The 20403-nt window shown below is 46.9% G+C and overlaps 2 protein-coding genes across 3 annotated transcripts in view; both read right to left on the bottom strand.

Moving 5' to 3' along the window:
• mettl16 (methyltransferase 16, N6-methyladenosine) overlaps nt 1-12481 on the bottom strand; it is a 27192-nt gene extending 14711 nt beyond the window's left edge. Inside the window, exons 1-3 of the mRNA XM_062551922.1 lie at nt 12227-12481; nt 11895-12023; nt 1140-1336 (exon numbers count right to left, since the gene is read on the bottom strand). Of these exons, the coding sequence (XP_062407906.1) occupies nt 1140-1336; nt 11895-12022 (325 nt within the window). The 5' untranslated portion in view covers nt 12023; nt 12227-12481. The remainder of the gene's footprint in view (nt 1-1139; nt 1337-11894; nt 12024-12226) is intronic.
• A 792-nt stretch (nt 12482-13273) lies between these two features.
• The window catches only part of pafah1b1a (platelet-activating factor acetylhydrolase 1b, regulatory subunit 1a), a 36701-nt gene continuing 29571 nt past the window's right edge, over nt 13274-20403 (bottom strand). For both annotated transcript variants that reach the window (XM_062551920.1, XM_062551921.1), the window contains exons 8-11: nt 20052-20280; nt 18460-18561; nt 18119-18275; nt 13274-17302 (exon numbers count right to left, since the gene is read on the bottom strand). In XM_062551920.1, coding sequence (XP_062407904.1) covers nt 17229-17302; nt 18119-18275; nt 18460-18561; nt 20052-20280 — 562 coding nt within the window. In that variant the 3' untranslated portion in view covers nt 13274-17228. The remainder of the gene's footprint in view (nt 17303-18118; nt 18276-18459; nt 18562-20051; nt 20281-20403) is intronic.

The following is a 20403-nucleotide window of genomic DNA, read 5'->3' as shown; positions in this document are numbered from 1 at the left end:
GTGTGTGTGTGTGTGTGTGTGTGTGTGTGTGAGAGTTGGAGTGTACGTGTGTGTGTGTGTGTGTGTGTGTGTGTGTTGGAGTGTGCGTGTGTCTTGGGAGAACAAACGTCGGGTGACAGTGATCTGTGTGTAATGGAATAAGGCTGACCCAGGCGGTCCCGATCACGGCAGCCATTATTTGATCAGCAGTGTCTCTGTGACTGGGCCCCGTAATGAGAAAGCCTCGCAGGCTTAAGTGGGCCGCCCCGGAGCCAACATGGCAACCCTCCGGGTCAGAGACGACTGACAGTAGCTGTACGGCCATTCATCATACACATGACAGCCGGCAACCCGGTGTCTCCCGATCAGAGGCCAACCAGCTCCCAAGAGTGTGGTTCCACACACACACACACACACACACACACACACACACACACAAACACACACACACACTAACACAATAAATACACACTTAGCCTTTGGGTTGCTATGCACAAACAGCCATTGGGTTGCTATGCGCAAACACCTTAAAGCATCTGGACCTTGTTAGCTTCTAATTCCACTCTGACAAAAGAGATGTGCGCTCTATGCTACCCCCTCACCCCCGCTCCTCACCCCCGCTCCTCACTCCCGCTCCAGCCCTGAGGAATGTCCAACAGGAGACGTGAGTGCAGGGAGGACGAGCACAACAGTGCTTTAAATCAACTGAGGCCTGTCCATGCCCATCAGCGGTAGCAGCAGGAGCGGTGGCAGCTCTGGGGCTTTGGCTCACACTAGCCTGAACAGCCAGAGGGGCTGGGGAAGGTGGAGGCAGCGGTGGTGGTGGTGGTGGTGGTGGTGGTGGAGGTAGTGGAGGTGGAGGTGGAGGGAATGGTGGTGGTGGTTGTGGTGGTGGTTGTGGTGGTGGCTGTCCATCCAACTAATACATCCCGTGAGTGCATTGCTATGAGCCTCATATTAAACACAGTGGGGCGGAGATGGGAAAGAGGAGAGGTGCGAGGCCTGGGGGGGTTGGGACGGGGAGATGGAGATATGACTGCTGAAAGGGAGATTGAGTGAAGGGGAGGGGGGAGTGTGTGATAAGGATGAAGGATGGAGAGACAGGGGAGAGAGGAGGGAGGAGGGGAAGGGAGGAGGGGAGGAGGGGAGAGCGAGCGTACCGATGTCGATGCCCCTGCGCGGGCCGTCGCGGGCGCCCTGGTCACTGATCAGGTCCTCCACCCAGTGGATGTAGTTGAGGCGCAGCGGCACGGTGGGGATGAGGCGCTCCAGCGGGATCTGGATGGTCAGCCCAAAGTCCTCCTTCAGCAGCGTGCAGGTCAGAGCCCGCACCGCCTCGGGGTCCTTAAAGTTCAACCTGCAGGGGAAAGAGAAAGAGAGAGAGAGAGAGAGATGAACAAAGGGAAAGAGAAACGGAGAAAGAAAGCGAGAGTGAGGGAGAGAGAGAGAGAGATGGACAAAGGGAAAGAGAGAGAGAGATAGATGGATAAAGGGAGAGAGACAGAGAGAGAGAGATAGAGAGATAGATGGACAAAGGGAAAGAGACAGAGAGAGAGAGAGATAGAGAGATAGATGGACAAAGGGAGAGAGACAGAGAGAGAGAGAGAGATGGACAAAAGGAGAGAGAGATAGGGAAGTGCAAGGAGATGAAGATGGAAAGACGATGAGGACAAAGAAGCGGAGAGACAAAGGGAGGTGAAGAAACAAGAAAATGCAAAAAGAGAGTGAAAGAGAGAGAGAGGGGGAAGAGAAAACAGAAAAAAAAACGTGTGAAAGAAGGGAGGGCATGAACACACTGGCCCATAATCACATTAACCCCCCCACATCATCCGCCCGGCAAGATGAAGCTTTTCAATTCATCACTGCCAATCAAAGACACGTCTGCAGTGATGGAGAAGACGAACGAGGGGCCCATCAATTTGCACCACCCTGGTAATGGCTACCGAGAACTTCATTATGAACCTCCACCCCTCCCACACACACACACCACACACCCATACACACACCCCACGTACACCCCCACACACACACCCAACATACACCCCCACACCATCACTTCCTATTCCTACATCTTTAATGAATCACTGCGTTTGGGAGTCATGCTTTTGTGTTGGGAGGGGTAAAGTGCACGGAGGATAGGTGTAATTAAAACGTCTCCACACATTCACACCTCCACGGAGGGAACCACACCAGTGTGTGTATATATATATGTGCGTGTGTGCGTGCGTGCATGTGTGTGTGTGTGTGTGTGTGTGTGTGTGTGTGTGAATATGTGTGTGTGTGTGTGTGTGTGTGTGTGTGTGAATATGTGTGCGTGTCTAGCACCTTCAGATCCGCCTATGTATCTGTGAATGTGTGTCTGGATAGGAAGCCTACTGTGAGAGTGTCTGTGTGTGTGTGTGTGTGTGTGTGTGTGTGTGTGTGTGTGTGTGTGTGTCTCTGTGGTGTGGTTGAATGCATTCACGGCACTATCCTCCTGTCTCCCACACATGTGGTGATAAAAAAAAAAAAACACAAAAACAACAGACAGACCCCAACATGTCCCATGCTCCTACCCATAATCCCCTGTTGTGTGCTTGCTACCCATAATCCCCTGCTGTGTAGTTGCTGATGGGAAGATCATCTCAGGCACTACAAGTTTTGACATACGCAGATTAACGTAATCCCAACCTGGTGACGGCCATCTAAAAAGGCACTGAGGTAGCCTTTGAACAAATCACTGTTTACATGTTATCCTACGGAATTAGCGCAATAATCTAAAACCATATCTTGCGCTGTATCTTGACCCCCGACACTGTGCTTATCTACAGCATCAGGACCAGAGGAGCATCCGACACTTTCGAGGAAACTTATCAGGGGCCGCACGTCTCTCCCTAATTCACGAGTGCCTCAGTTCTGCATAATGCGCAGTGTGAACATGACCTTCAGGTGATGTCTTTTGTCTCCTGGCAGCCCTGAGCAGAGCGTCGACAGCAGAGGGTGGAGAACTCTGTCCCCCTTTCACTCAGCCCACACAGTCTGCAGGGGAGGTGGCACAGAAGCCAGACACAACCAAGCCGCTGACATTGCCCACTCCCCCCCACCACCCTCCTCAACTGGAGGGGTGACAGAGAGAGAGAGAGAGAGAAAAGAGAAGGGGCAGAGACACAGAGACGGGGAGAGAAAGGGGGAGAGAAAGCGAGAGAGAGAAAGAGAGAGAGAGCGAGAGAAAGAGTGGACAGATAAGAGAGAGAGCGGTGGAGAGGGTGAGAGAGAGCGAGAGAAAGAGTGGACAGATAAGAGAGAGAGAGAGGTGGAGAGGGTGAGAGAGAGAAAGGGAGAAAGAGCTCGTCTGACCCAGATTAGTGTGGCCATTGTTGGGTCCAGTGGGCCGGCTGGCTCAGTCAGGTCATGATCAATATGCTGGGGAGGGGGTCTGTGGCTGCCGGACTGCCGGCTATTTTTAGCCACTGATGAGGCTGCTGTGCATAAGGAGATGGAGCGCTGCGGCTATACCGCGCACCGTCTCCACGGCAACACCCCCCCCCCCCACCACACACACACTATCCAAAGTCAACATAGAGGCACGCCCATCTGCATTCATATATGCATATAAAAGCAAAGCAGAAATATATGTGTGCTTACAGTAAGTGTGTGCGTGCGTGTGTGTGTGTGTGTGTGTGAGAGAGAGAGAGAGTGTATGAGTGAGTGAGTGAGAGAGAGAGCGAGAGAGAGAGAGAGAGGGGGTGAGTGTGTGTGCGCAAGAGAGTCCACATTTGTAAGCATGGCTGCCTGTGATATAATGAAAGATAGCAGCCTGTCATAGATATGGCTGACCCTGGCGTGGCTGGAGAAAGGTGAGTATGACTTTATCGCACATTCTGTGCCCCCGAGAGAGAGTAGGTCAATGCAGCTCCAGGCAGAAGCAAGCACGGCAGGGAAGACAAGGGAGGAGGGGAGGAGGAGAGGAGGAGAGGAGGAGGGGAGAAAAGAGGAGGGGAGAGGAGGAGAGGAGGGGAGAGGGGGAAAGTAGGAGAGAGGAGAGCTAGTTCTGGGTGAACCACCCTACACCTCTCCAGCTCACCAAGGACACACCAGGTCCACAGAGAGAGGAGCTACCTCAGCAGTTTCTCTCCCCTCATAAACACACTAGCGCTACGCTACGCTACGGCTACGGCTGAGCTGCCGTTGATGTTATTCACTGTTCATCACTGGCTGCGGCAGCAGAGGGCATGAAAAAGCAAGGGCACTAGCACACCTCAGCAGAGCCACTCAGAGAGGCAGGCAGGAGAAAGAAAGAAAGACTCACACACACTCACACACACACACACACACGGACATGGGACACACACACACACCATGAGCAGAGGGGACAAAGCAGTGGCACAAAAACAGCCCTGCAGCAACATGGGAAGGTAGTGCAATTAGGGTATGTGCAAAAATGCTAAACCGTCACAGTGGATTTTCGCCAACCTTTCTGAATGTCAAGGAAAGGACGTGCACATTTTGGGTGCTTGAAGGCTTTTTGTGCTGCAGAGAAATCATTACCCTGAATCACAGCGCAATTCTTCATAAGAAAAATAACAATGTTAATGCCTGTGACATATTTCAATAGTGTGCGTGGAGTATTATACTCTTATTGACTCAGTCTTCGTGATTTCAAAACAATTGCATTATCCAGTGAGCTTTTGTCTGCGATGCATCATCTCTTCAGATGGCATTTGTTATTGGACTTTCACTCAATCAGCTCTCATCTCAGTGAATCTTCATTCCCTTGTTTCTCCCTCTCCCTGGCGCCAGCTACTTCCCTTTTCTCAGTTCTTTTCTTTTATCTCAATCTCCCAATCACACCACACAGCCACTCCTGATCATCCCATTTGACACGTCCCCCCCCCCCCCCCTCTTTCTTCTTCTTTTTCTGTCTTCTACATTCAAAACAACATGGCATTGAGTCGTTTTAAAGCAATAAACTGTTTTTTTACACCATTTTATGCTGCTTTGGGAAAGGCGTCTATCTATTTGGACGAGCAGCCTTAACACATCCTCAGAATACTGCTTAATATGGGGGTGAAAGAAGCGGTGCTGTGAATTCAGTCAATGTCAGTTTGTCTCACACACAGTATCCTCTTACAACAAGGAGATTTAATTAGATATTATGGCATCAGTACCTCAAAGTGCACTCAGTAAATAATATATGGCCGCTAGCTGACCAAGGATCATTTCCAATGTGTTCGTAAATTAGGCTAGCCAGCATGCTGGAGTAAATTCATCATCTGAGGTAAAAATGTTGGGAAATACGTTATCTTCTTACAGGTGGCCTTTGAGACAGACCAAGCCGACTCACTAACACCTAGCTGATGAGGGGGCAGAGAGCCACTTGTAAAACAGAGGAAAGTCAGGCTGCCTACCCCACTATCTGCCATCATTAGTGCATTGACCTTTCACCATGGAAACAGTTTTCCCCTCCGTTCTCTAGAAACACCCCACTACACACGCAGCGGGGTTCCTCCGCTCCAACGCTACATGCCTTCTCGCTCTGCTTTGTCCATCAATTAAAGCGAGGGAATAAAAAAAATAAATAAATAAAATAAAAACACGCTTGTCTCGTGTTGCCCTCAGGAGATGTGAGCACAAACACACACAGCCAGAGCCCAGCGCGCTCTCTCTCCCGACATCCAGCGCCGCTGTTGCACACTGGAGAGTGATGCAACGGATCGAGCGGAGCGGAGCGCTCTTGTTCCAGAGAACAAAGCTCCGAGTCTCCAGCCTTTGGCTCCGGCGTCGGGGAGATGAAAGTGGAGCCGATGCTTCTTCAAGCGGCGGAATGTGAAGTGATGGTTTTGGCCGTCAGAGCCCTCTGTGCGTGGCTCTGCTCTACTCAATACCCCCGTACTCTGACTGACAGCACTGCAATAACACACACCGCTGATGGAAGGGGCTGAAGTAAAATGTGAAGGCAAGCAATTTCATTTAAGTCTATACAGAGTAGCAGGACATTGTGAAATCTCCTGTCACCAGGCTTAATATCACAAAATAGAGTAAATTAAGGTATTAATATATACTAATATACAGGTGGGGGGAGGGGGGGTAGAGCAAAGTATAAGGAAAGTAGAGGAGAGAGAGAGAGAGAGAGAATACGAGCACTTCAGAGAAGACGATTCCTCTGATTTTCAGGCCTCTTTCAGTGCCAACAGGGACTGCCTTTCTGTTCTGAATGGAGGGGGGAACACGGAGGTGGGTGTAGCACTGGAAAGCCATCTTTAGGATCCACACACTCTCCACGTCTCTAAAGAACTGATCCGAGTCCAGCCCTTAACGCTCTGATTATTCCTCTCATTCCAGAAGAAAGCTCTCATCCACGCCGCGCGCGGCCCACATCAATAATGCAGCGAGCCCAGAGCCGACTGTGGAGATTAATGCTTCGACTTATTAGCGGCAGAAATCTGCCGAAAGGAGCCGGGAGCTGAGAGCCGGGGAGCTCGGGCAGACGCGAGAGGGGAGACGTTAAATGTCACTCTGAACTTTGAATTTTTAATTTGCCGGCGAGGCGCGCGCTACTCTGCGCTGCTGCTGCTGCTGCTGCTGCTGCTCTGGGATGGGATGGGCTGAGGTGGAGCTGGGTCGGGGCGCTGTCAGACGAAAACTGGTGATGGACGTTGTCGTCTCTCTCTCTCTCTCTCTCTCTCTATCTCTTGCTCTCTCTTTTACTCACCCCTCTCTCTCTCTCTCTCTACTTCCCTGCTTCTTCCTAATCCCATCTCTTCTCCACTGACATCTGTGGCCCACATCTTACCCTCTTCGCCATATCTCACTCCTCCACTCCAGCTCTGGGAGACGGGTGGGGTGTGGTGGGGTTTGGTGGGAGACTGGGACTCCCTCTCTCTCTCTCTCTCTCTACTCCCTCACTCTCATCATCCCCTCCAGATTACCCACATCCTCCAAATGGCTGCTACTTACACTAAACTTAAGGAAGCTTATCTCTACCAGTTAAGACCACACAGACTGGTGATGGAGGAGGGAGAAGAAAAGAAAAAGTCTGGCAGTGGAAATATGATTTTTTTTTTTTTTGCCGACTTTGGCAAACATTTCCACTAATCCCTATGCTAACTTGTTGGTGCAGTTGGTCTTTGTCGTCTTTGTTGGCACCCTGGTGAAAAGCGGCTGGCGATGCCGAAGGAGACGGAGGGGCCAGCTGTTTGGGTGGTGGTGGTGAGGGGGGGGGGGGGGGGTGTTGGTGGTAATGGAGGGGGTGGATTCTGCGTGGGCGTGTGTGCACTGTCTGTGGCAGGGCCTCCTGTTAATTGTGTGCCATAATGGGCACTTGGCTCTTTCAGCTGCAGATGCCTGGGCTTGTCTCGCCGTTTATTTATTTATTTATTTATATCTTTTTTTGGTAAATATATTAACAGCTCAACCCCCGCAACTCCCTCCCTGGCAGCCTCCAACCCACGCCAACATGCTGACACAGGTAAACACACTCACACCTGCTCAACACGGCAGCATGTTCTGCATTCATCTGCATTTACACAATGCCATTTTCCCCTTCAAACACGGCAGCACTACTGTTGCCTCTCAGATACAGCAAGGGGTGGGCATGTGGGTGTGTGAACATGTGTGTGTGTGTGTGTGTGTGTGTGTGCGTGTGTTTACATGTGTGTGGGTGGGAGGTTGCTCAAAGCATATGAATGAATTCAGATGCCCTCTGAAGCAAAATCTGCTATAACCGCAAAGATGCATAACGCACACACATGCCCACATGCACAAGCACACGCACACTCACACACCTGAGAACAACACCTGCGACCAACGCTAAATATAAATCTGCCAACCTTAATAGGTTGTTAAAAAAGGTTTGTTAAGAAACCAGACCAGAACCAAAACTGACCACAAGCATATGCCGGAAAAACCATACCGTTTCTCAAAGCGTTTGCTGAGTTTGGGGAGACTTTGTGCAGCTCAGCACATATTTCATAAAAGAGGAGCAGGGACTGAGCAGCCATCTCCAGCTTGGCAGGCTGCTGGATTACTGAGGTGATCTTTGTGAGAGGAGAGCCATGTATTAAACATGAAAGGAGCCAGCGCTGCTGGAGCCGGCCAGGGGCAGAGGCTCCACCGTGTGCGCTTAGCATGAGAAAGACTGAGATAAAGGCAAAAAAGTGAGACAAAGGTAGAAAGGTAGAGGTAGAAAGAAAGAAAGAGAGAGAGAGAGAGAGAGAGAGAGAGAGAGAGAGAGATTGCGAGATTGACTCACATAAAGGTGAAGAGCCAGAGAGGGTGAAGCAAACAAAGACCTCCATACAAAGGCAAACAAAGAAAGTCTAAAAGGGAAAGAGTCAACATATGTGCAGGTGTGCTGTTGGATTCTCTGGTTTCCTCAAGAAAATGGTGGGCACCTGTGAGGCTGTGTGTTTGAGTCCAGGAGAACAAAAGAGAAAGACTATCCTCAGAGATGCACTGAGCCAGCAATCTCATTCAGTTATGAGGTGCTGACTAGGACATCCATCATTATCTTATCATTCTACTACTGACAACCCTTCATTACAAGACAGAAATAATAAAAACAACACAAGCATTAAAAGACAAAGAAGCCACAGAGAGAGAGAGAGAGAGACACACACACACACACACACACACACACACACACACACACACACACACACACACACACACACACACACACACACACACACACACACACACACACACACACACACACACACACACACACACACACACACACACACACACACACACACACACACACACACACACACACACACACACAGACAGCAGATGATGAGTTCAGCCCAAGCTCTACCCACCTCATTAAAGCCAGATTGATGGGGGTGCTACAGGGCACAGTTTGGGCTTCCAAAAAACCATCATTATTACAGATCAAAGGCGGCGAGCTGGCCAACGTGGGGCCCTTTTTTTTTAATGCGGCATCTTCAAACAGCGCCACGTGGCCAAACCTGCGCTCGCACACCTGAGACAAGACAACGGGCTCCGGTCCCCTCCGCCTGCCAGCCCTGTCAGGACTCGCTCACCCACAGGTCCCCTCATGTCACACCACACACTGGGCACAAAGCAATAATCCCCCCTTTCTGAAACCAATTTAGAAGATCTCGGCTGTGCGTACAGATGTACCGTACGAGTTGGGGACGCATTTGGGAGTAAAAAAAAGGAGTCTGACTGGAGAACAGCCAGCTCTGCCAACATTTAACATCTGTTGTTCTCCAGCGTCTGCATGCATATCTCGTGTGAAAATCCGGGGCGAGGCAGTTGTAGATATTCTGCGCTCCACAGTTGTGTGAATTTAAATGACGGGATGGCATTGGGTTGTTTCAATATACCACAAAATGACAGACGTGGCGAAGAGTCGTCCCCCCCCCCCCCCCCCTCGTCTCTGTGTTTGTGTCCTTTCTGTTGGAGCGCACGAAACCTGTTCCATCAGGAAGCTATGTCTCTCTGACAGCCCTGCATCTCTCTGGCAGTAATGATCTGAGGGGTCTCTCAGAGCTAGAGAAGACACAGGATGTCTCTCTCTCTCTCTCTCTCTCTATCTCTTTTTCTCCCACTGACTCACTTTCCCCCTTTCCCTTAGCTCTCTACATATTTCATCCCTGTGCGTCCCAATTACTGACTGAGCTCATGCACAGCTATTGGACATGAAGCAGTCTGGCACTTGGTGTGTGGTTTTTTTTTTTTTTTTTCAGTCCCTGCTGCCTCTCCTCCACCTGCCACTCTGAGTCTCTCTGCAGTGCTGCTTCCAGGGATCTCATGTGTGAGTGCATGCGCACACACACACACACACACACACACACACACACACACACACACACACACAAAGAGAAACACAGAGAGAGGGAGAGAGAGAGAGAGAGAGAGAGAGAGAGAGAGAGAGAGAGAGAGAGAGAGAGAGAGAGAGAGAGAGAGAGAGAGAGAAAATTCACAGCACCCAGGAAAAGCAGGGAAAAGTGAGAGGATCTGAGGATTCAGCTCAGTTGCATGCATAAATAATGTCAAGGTGTTATTTTTCCAAAACCCAAGATAAACATGCCAGTCAAACAAGCAGCTGTGATTGAAGGCTTGGCATGTGAATGCTGACTGGTATATATCTTTATGCGTGCGTGTACATATATGTTTTTGTGCATGTGTGTGTGCGTGCGTGTGTTTGCATGTGTGTGTGTGTGTGTGTGTGTGTGTGTGTGTGTGTGTGTGTGTGTGTACATGTGTGCATTTGCTGTGTATGAGACTCCAGGGCAGTTTTACAGGCTGCAGACAGTGAGCAGATCCTCCAGAGTGTACAGGGGAGAGATCATGTCTCCAGACAGGGTGAAGACCAGCCCTCCAGCATCACCTGACCACTGGCAGGAAAAGCCCTCTGTTCTCTGGGGAGACAGCTGCCTTTGTCTGCATACCTCCCCAGCCCAACGCTAGCCTGTCTGGGTTTGGTGAGCTTCCAATCCCTTGCAGCATGCTTCATCATTAACATTCGCTAGCTCTGCTACCTCCAAGGGCTTCAGATCCTAGGAGAGACCTATACCTCTAGCATTGCATCCACATGAAAAGATAAGAACAGTTACAACTCAGAGCCTGTGGATGCAACAATTAGACTAGTCTGGATCATATCAGGAAAGGCAACAGACACAACCCAAAGGCACTGATAAAGCCCCAAAAAGAGAAGAAGGGAAAAAAAACACAAAAGGCAGTTTTTCTAGGGAGTTGCACATAGAGTTCAACTGCCTGTTAAAAATAATTTCCTAAAATCCCAGAAGGCCACAGCTTATCCCTGCCCTGAGGGTGGGTAAATAGCATCCCACTGTGGATACACACACACACACACACACACACACACATATAGACACAGAGACAGACAGACAGACAGACAGACAGACAGACACACACACAACCTATCAATAGACTCAGCAGGATGTGCTTCCCTATCAGCTGATAGCCACCACCTAAATAGGACAGGCACAAAAGTCCCTGCTGGACTATTGATCCCCAAAATCTTTAACTCGTTACTTCCAAAACCAACAGGGAAAAAAACAGTTTTCCAGAATATGAAGGGGGCAAATCGACCAGTGTTCAGCCTATGAGCCACAGTTCCCCGAGAGAGAGCTGCAGGTACCCCAGTAGAAATAACCTAAGGGCTTTACCAGAACTGCTGGCTTTAGTCTGTTTTAAGTCCAATCCTTGTATCCCTATAGCTCATGTGGCTCATTTGTGAAGATCAGAGCACAGTGACACTCGGGTCAGGATCAAGTAGAGGAAGTTTCGGTACAAATGCACTGATGAACTTTAGGACGAGTCGACACAGTGAAAATAATGCAAAGTGTCAGGAAAGTCTCAAGTTTCAAAGAATAAGAGATCACAGAATACGTATGGGGAAATAGCCTATTGGACTCCATTTTTTTCCATTACACATATTCCCTTCATCTGACCACCCCATCAACTCATAAGAAATATTTTGAAACTACATACACCCACCAAAATGATACAATTCATACACCACCACCCTGAAACAACCATAGAAAACCAAAGCAACCATACAGCTCTTTGGCTTAGCAATTAGTTCTTCTACTGTAGATTTTTCACTGAGATTCGCTAGGGTATATTAAATTCATCGGTAGCATGCACAGACAGTTCCATAAAATAAATGAAAAACGATCAATCTGTGCAAAGATATATGATAGCCTAATGCTTTAATAATCCCGCAGATGTACCAAGATAAGCCCAAAATGAGGTGTCACAGGTAATGCTTGTCCACTAACCACAGTCAAGAGATCTGCCCATGTCTAGAGAAAACCCAAACCAAGCATGATGGAAAATGTGAGACGTTGTCTTAAACAGCACACAGTAAGCGTCAGTAAATACTGATTTCTGACTGAAGTCTACAGTGCAAAGAAACTCAATACAAGTATGATACTCACGTGACACGGCCAATCAAGTTGGTCTGCACATGTTGTTGAAACTCTGGATATTTAGAGGCTAGGTAAGCGAAATCTGGAGGTTTGTCTTTGTAACGATTTCTTGGGTGCATAGATTTATTAAGAGCCATCCTGCAATTGAAAGAGAGAGAACATAATAAGCACCCCTGTCAGGACATTATCAAAAACACTAGCTGCTACTGCTAGTTCACCTTAAAATGTCATTAACTGGCGTTTTATTGAGGCTGGAAAAGCTGTAGAACAAGACAGAACTCCAGTTGACTCTGGTAAGTGTCTAACTCTCAATAAATAAAGTGCAACGTTAATGCTGTTACCTTTGAACGTCCACTCAAAACTGTGCTAGCCAGTTAGCTCTATTTCAATGTGGCTTTGGAATGTCAACTACGCTCCGGGCGATTTACTAGGTGTAGACATTAATGATGTTGAATACTTGGCAAAACTAAACATATGACTACGTGCGTTTACAGTAAATCCAAATTATTTTAAGGTAGTCTGACACACATGTTGCTAAATCGTTGCAACAACGCTACGTTCCGGGATGAACTGGTCACAATCCTGCGCCGCCGACACTTTTGATGACGTAGGCATTTGGCTGCTAAAAGGGACCACATAAATGTACTGATCATCTGATAGTACTATGCAGGTATCTCTCTTGTTGTGTCTTTATGTCTGACAATTTATAGTAATTAAATGCTTCTCAACATGTGAGATAAAGATTTAACCAAACACAACAAGATTGCTGCAATGTCTTCATCAAGCCTAAGTTGTTTGCATGCACATTGCAAGCAGCTACTCTACCTTACACTGACAAGATTTGGGAAAGATTCTTGAAAGATTGTAGTCTTTTGAGTAAAGGTGGAATGAGGGGCATTAGTTAAAAGACTACAATCTTTCAAGAAAAGAATCTTTCCCAAATCTTGTCAGTCTAAGGTAGGCTTTAGGTGTATGGAGGTGATGATCACAGTCTTAAATAGAAGACTGCCTCTCTTGAGCATTATGCTTCCCATCCAAGCTAAGTGTTGTTAGACAAAAGCATGGAAACCAACATTATTTAATTGACCCTTGTATAATTGGGCTCCACCTACACCACACTACATTCATACCAAGATGTGAATTTTATACTACTCAAAATACTGTGGCCTCTTTAGCCTATATATATATATATACATACACACACACACACACACACACACACACATAGGCCTACATGTAATATGTTCCTCCCAGCAATTACATCAGATTACAATTGGACCCTTGATTCTTTGAATTAAAAGGGTCACAGACTATTAATTCGCATAAACTAATGTGTGGAAAACTCAAACATCAGGTACATACTGTACACAAAGAAAAACACAGAAAGACAATTTTGAGATTTTCTTTAATTATGTTGCAAACAATGACATCCAGATATATTGTTAACAATTGGCTGAGTGAACAGTGATACCATGAAAGCAAAAAATCCCATTAGAGCTGTGAAATCTGAAGCCCTCGAATCTATTCACAAAGCGCGCGCCGAGCACACAGATGGACTCTAGGCTGCAGGACAGACCCACAGACAGCGATGTGTCGGGCATCTCCACTGCCTGTCTGTGCATGAGCCCTGACAGCAAGTGCAGCATTGGGATTGCTTGGGACCTATGAGTGGCAAACATGATCTTTTTTCCCTCTCCTCTCCCAGGCCACTTAGGAGCACAGGATCTAATGCCTGCGTTGTGGGCTGTTGGGTCTGTCTGGTGCCTGTTGAAAGCACATCAACAGAACTCAGCCTCTAAACAAGTTTCATCCTCTGCAGCCAAAAATATAAACCAGGGAAATCTGATTTCAAGAGGCAAGTCAGAAAATTCTTGCAAGAGTTTACCAACTTTGTTTCGTTTGTCTGTTAAGACCTATGGCCGAAAGAATCCTGAAGTCTGCCAACAGCAAGGGAGTAGCAGGTTTACAAGGATGACTTTTTGTTGTTGTAGAGATCATCTGTGGACACCGTGAATAAGAACAGAAAATCAAAAGAAAAAGATAATCAGGGCAATCTAGCTAAATGCAATGTCCTATGTTTCCCACATTTTTTGGTTTTTGATGTGTACTCGAGAGTTTACAGCATGAAACATTTGCACATCTTTCACCTTAAGCATTTCACATACACCCTTTGGTGTAGTTGAGTTTTCTCTTCCCATCCAGTAGGTCACAGGGTAGTGTGAAGGGCCGGTGAGCCCAGCACTCTACCCAGGCTATGGACTCGAGAGAAACAAGAAAATCAAAAAGAGATGATTTGACTAACGCAATCTGAAGCAATCCTCTCCCAAAATGGGAGGTTATTGTTCTACAGGAGGCATCAACGGTGTTTCCTTGGGTAGGGGTGGGGGAGTGGTGTGGTGTTGGAGGACGACACCTCCCTTAGGGAAAGGGGGGGTTGGGGGGGGGGTCTCCAGTCTGCCGCAATCCCATCACAAATGGAGAAATAAAATATATAAAAAAACAGGAGTCATCCTCCATTGTACAGCACACAGAGACCAAGTCTTTTCTACAACCACATATTAAGCTGTCCACAGTTCATCATGCTGGCTGACCTATCTGGTAGGGGTGTCTTAAGTTTGAAGACATTAAATAGCTAACCGTATTAGATCATCTATATACATACACACAACCATCCCCTTTAAACGAGAGATGTTGTTTCTTTGTTTGATTATTATATATTTTTATTTCTTTTATTTCTTTATTCAACAATTAAAGTTGTCAATTAGACTGCTTTGACATAGCAGCAGGGAGTCCTGAGGGTTAGTCATAAGAGACGAATGTCACACGCTTTAGCATTCAACGCTTGTCTGCACCACAGACACCCCTCACCCAGACAGCTCGATCGTCAGTACTGTTGCATGCAGCAGTGTTGGTCGACAGGAACAGACCTCAGACTAGTCACTACCAGAGTTAGGATTCTATCGTCATCATTAGCGGCAGCATCAGCAGGTACACACAACAGGAAAATTTGCTAGATAACAGGTTGGATAAGCAGTGGATTTTTTTTTAATTATGTCATTGCATTGTAATGGAAAAAGGGCTAATTTAAAAAAAAAAAAAAAAAAAAAAATGAAATCAGTTTTATGCATTTATTAATACGTTTTACATGTCTTAGAGCTCCGGGTTGGAAGTGAACCCAAAGATCTAAATAGAGCAGGGATGTGCAAGTTAACTGGATTTTTACTTCGATTCCTTTATTAATTAATTTTTCCATTTTCATTCTTTTCAATTTCTGTCGTCTGCTGCCAGGTCAGACTTTCTTTTTTGAACTCCTGTTGCAAATTTCTCAAGTTAATGAAAGGAATAAGCTGGTCACTGTTGGCTGGGATTTATTTTAAAAGGAGCTCCCATCTCCTGCTCTTACACTGATCCTATATATCGTATATATATATATATATACGGGGACCGCAAGCGGAGCAGCGTGGGAATCCATGGGTGCCGCTAACAGGACGGCCACTGGTCGATTGCGTTGCCTGTAAGGGCGTTCACCGAGCCTCTAGCACGCTCAACCTCACCGATTCAACTGCGCCAGGCCAAAGGGAGGGAGGGAGCCGCTGAGGTCACCGGGTGATTATGCCAATTAAGTGGCAGACGCCCCGCACATTGGGCTTCTCTGCGTAGAGCAGGCGTTAGCAAAAGCGCAGCATCTGTTGGCACTGGAACCAATCTCACTTTTATTTCAAAGTTGATTTAAATAAATCCCTGTGAACCTAACCAATGACAGCACTGGACTTCCACCGCACTAACAAGCTTTACATTTTCATCATAGAAATTGGTTTCCTTTCGCTCCATTTTCTTTTAACAATATAGATTTTTATTTAGGTTTGTGTCCTGTTTACAAGAGACGTCTTTTTCTTCTTCGTTTTTTTTTTTTGCACATCCCCCAACACACACACATAAGGGAAAACTTTGAATCCTTGTCATGCTCTACATCTCTCCCCACACAAAAGAAAGGGGTTGACGTATTTTTAAAACATAGCGGAGCTAATCTTCTATTTTCCACTAGAGCAGCAAACCAAAAACAAAGGGGCCTGGAGCACTATACAGGTTTACATGATTTGTTTTTTTATTTATGCTGTGGTAAACTAAGCGCTTCATGGAGGAAGGGAGGCATGAATTTACTCACATTAATTGAGTTATACTTCTACTAAATCATGAGAGCCCTACAAAGAGCAAACCCCAAAACCAATTAGGGTGTTTCAGAGGGGTGCCATGACGATGCCTTAAGACGCTTCTGATTTGGGGGTGGGATAGGTGGCTTAAAAAAAAAAAATGAAACCACAGTGTCAAGATAAATCTCCAGTTGAAGATGAGAGGTTGATAAAGCTATGGGTGTCAAGGAATGTGGCTTATGGCCGGAAAAAACAAAAATCCACAAAACAACAAAAAAGCATGAATCGAATAATGCTGCTCACTCTGCAACCTAGCTGGCAAACTCAAACGCCAGTTCAAGAATTTGTCCTTCGATTATTCAAAAGTGAAAGTTCCTTCACTGATTTTAGGCTGTAGGACGTGTCATGACAAGAGCACAAAGCTTTTTAATCCCTATCGGTTTTCCAGACAACAGGTTTTGAAAACATTCTTAGATGCAGCCATTAAAATATGATCTAGTTCCACAAGAAGAGAAATGGTAAGCACACTTCAGAAGTGATGTTACAAAGCTACAGAGAAATTTCTCATAACAAGCCCCACAGACAATCAAATCTCCACGGAAGGATTATAGCTTTTCCTTTTATATTGTCTTTTTTACCCCCCTCAAAAGTCACCAAGCTAGGCACCAACAGACTACGACAGTGGAAAAAAAAATCAAAAAGAGAAAGAAAAACAAAACAAATCTAAATAAAAAAATAGACAGACAAAAATAAATCTGACACATAAGAACGACACTGTCATTAAATTATCAGTTTTAGTGCCCTACGTTAAACCCAGTCGACGTCTGCCTTCGGTAGGTCGGACCAATGTGAAAGGTTCGGCCCCGTGTTAAACCCTATGGTACTTCTAGACAACGTTATGTAAATTTACAGTATACAATTTTGGATTCACCATGCAAGAATACTTTTTTTCGTGTAACATTTAATAGCTCAATCTACATCCAGAATAATTTACATAAAAGGACAATAGTTATTTAACCAGAGCTCAATGGGTAATAACCATGGTAAGTTTTGAGTGCATCCAGAGGAAGATGGAGCAGGGGGTTGGAGGGTGGGGTGAGGTGGGTGGGGGTTGGCGAGGGTGGAATGGGCTTTTGGTGGGGAGGGGAGAGAAGCGGTAGGAGGATCAGTGTGGGGGTCCAGCCGGTTACCATCAGCGACACTCCCACACTTTTACTGTTTGATCTACACTCCCAGTGACGACATAGGGAGCTGCCTTGTGGAAATCTGCAAAGAGGACAGAGAGAGAAGAAAGAAGAGAGAGAGAACTCAGCATTAAAAGGGAAAACAAGTGCTCCTATCAAGAGCAGAGATAGGAACATTCAAATGAGTCATTCAGTACCATGATAAAAGCCTGAAGAACATTAGCATATGCATTCAGTTCCTTACATAACAGAATATTTCAAACCTAATTTGTCATTGATTGAACACAACAATGGTTTGAGATTATGCCCTTGGACAAACTAATGATACACCTTTTAGGAAACTTCCCCCTTTAAGGATGTCATGCTGTCGTGCAGGAATAGATGAAGTGTAAGACAAAGCTACTCAAAAGATGCCTATGTTCTCCAAAAGGTAGCGCACCAATCGATAGGGCAGATATGAGCGCAGTTCACAGAGCCGCATTCAAAAGCTCCTGGCGTCTTCAAAAAACACACACAGCCGGCTGGGGAGCAGACAAAAAAAGCTTGTTGGGCTGTCTCCTTGGAGACCTCCTGAGCCTTGATCCACTCCAAAGCCCTGGATTCAGACAGTTAGGGCCCCGGAGCACTCCTGCAAGCCCCAGAACTGGCTGCCAGCAGCCCCCGGGACACCGCTTTGTGCACGAGAGCCGGACCAGACATTGGCAAGAGCCGAAAGCGGCCAGTGGGTGGATTAATCTGGCACTGTTTAGGTAAGGGTCTTTGGCACACATGGGCTCATATGAGGCATAATTCAACCCAGATGCTTGCAAATAAATGACTTCCACCATCATCACCATCATTATTATCACCACCATGAGTAAGATCATGGACTACAGACACAGTTCCTCCAGCCACTTACCCAGAGAGGTAACAAAATGCTCATGGGCACCCAGGGTCTTCTGGCAGCGCTTGTTCTTGTAGTCCCAGATCCGCAGGGTCTTGTCGTCAGCACAGCTTACGATGAACTTGCCGCCGGGGTGGAAGAGGATTCCACGCACCCAGTTATCATGCCCCACCTGCACAGGAGAAGATTCATGCACACTTGACCGTCATCTGCGACATTTGAGATCCTGATTTGAATGTAGATTGTAACGTACAGTACATTTAACAGACAGTTGTTCTTAGTGGATATACACATTCAGCCACTGCTCCATCCCTACCATTCCAGAACCTCCTGTGACAGTGCATGAGTGGACTCACCAGTGTCATAAGGCACATGCCAATGCTCACGTCCCACATCTTGATGGTTTTGTCTCTGGAGCCGGACAGCAGGAAGGGTCCAGGTTTGCCACTCTTCTTAGACTGGGGAGAACAGGAGCACAGTTAGGATCATGTGAGAGTGAGTGAGAGCGAGAGAGAAAGAGGAAGAAAAAAAGAAAGAAAGAAAATGGTCAGGGAGGTTTCTCCGCTACATTAGCACACAGTCTGGGCCAGTGACAGCAGGGGGGCCTGGGAGAAAGAAAATAAAATCACTGCAGTGGCCCAGCAGCTTTCTCCCCGGCCCATCCACAGCCTTGCATTTCCCTGCGTCAGTGGCAGAGGTGGAGGGCTACTGCACAGAATGATAAGGAGGCTGAGCATCAAAGTGCAGGGTGCGCAAGCCTGCGTGTCCATGCTTCTAATATTCAATTTAGCTGCAGCTTTGATAAGTGCACGGAGCCGAACGCTCTGCACTTCAAAACACTAATTAGCTCTGAAAACGCAAACCAACTTAACTGGCTTACAACTGGCCTGGACAAATGAAATGAGAAAGACGCCTTTAAGAAAGCCTTCTGCAGGACCCGGACTTTCCACGCAGTCAGCAGTTTCTGAACACGGCTCTTTGTGTGTGTTCTTTTATTCTACAGCTATGGAATTTCAAGTCTTTTTCTTTTTTATGGATATTTGATCAGATAAAATTAGGACTGGCAGTGCTTATCACAAATAGCATGTTCACAGTCGAGTTATCATATTTAATTGCTCATTAAAAACTTTCTAAAAACATAATGTCTCAGAGCAGAAAGAGGTGTTCAGGATTTTCATGTCCAGGCATGTATGCTAAGAGGTGAGAAACGATCACATTTAAATGTCAACAAAGTCACAGACTGAGAACAAAACTGTTGCCGAGGCACGCAGGCTCATTTACGTGGACTGGTTTAACGAGTTGAGGTTAAATTCCCCATTTGGGCTTATACCATGTTTGCCTGGGGGAAGCTGATAGTTCCCTTATGCTATAACAAAACGGGAATCATTTGGCTCTTTCAGCTTGGTTTCATGTGCCACCCGCTGCAGGGGCTAATGTTTTATTATCAGATGAATTGGAGAATTGGACATGGTTGATCACAAGACCGGCGGGAGTCGAAATGGCACGCCTGACCTAGGGCCATTGGGGATTTGCTCCATGCAATTTCATTTCATGGTCTAATTCAGACGCATCCAGAGAGGACAGACTTTTGGGCAGAATTTCGAGGAAAAGGGTGGGCCATAAGCACATAGAATGCTTCCGATTTGGTCAAAATACTGATAAGATGGCCATGTTTATCTTGGCTTTACTCATTACAATGCAGGTACCACCAACAATGAAAGTCTCACCAAATCAGCAGGACTGACCTAAAAAGGCCACACACACACTTAACCCTTTGTGTGGTGATTGTTAGTACGGTTACACACCCAAACAAAGTCACCCAATCACACTGCAACACACAAGAAGCTTCTTAACCCTCAGGAGGTCTTAATAGGGGTACATACACACACAGTAGAATCCTCCACACAGCTCACAGCCTTCTCACACACACACACACACACACACACACCTCTGAGCCGGTGGCCTCCAGGATGGTGGGGTGTGCGCTCTCGGGCGCCCAGGAAATGCACTCCACCACGTGCTCGTGCTCCCGCAGCTCGGCCTTGCACTCTTTGGAGGCCACCACCCACACGCGCACCGTCTGGTCGTTGGAGGAGCTGGCGATCAGCGTGCCGTCCTGGTTGGGCCGCACCATGCGCACCCACTCTCTGTGGCCGGTGAACGTCTTCACGCAGTACCTGTGAACAGGACAGCACAGCACCACGTCAGACACAATCACCGTGCCAGATTCGGGAGATCGCTAGAGATCAACTCAAAGATAGCATATTTGACAAGCTTATACAATAAGATATGAATAACAT

The sequence above is a fragment of the Sardina pilchardus genome, chromosome 13 (assembly GCF_963854185.1).
Source record: "Sardina pilchardus chromosome 13, fSarPil1.1, whole genome shotgun sequence".
NCBI classification, from domain to species: Eukaryota; Metazoa; Chordata; class Actinopteri; order Clupeiformes; family Clupeidae; genus Sardina; species Sardina pilchardus.
This window is presented reverse-complemented; position numbering and strand designations above follow the sequence as displayed.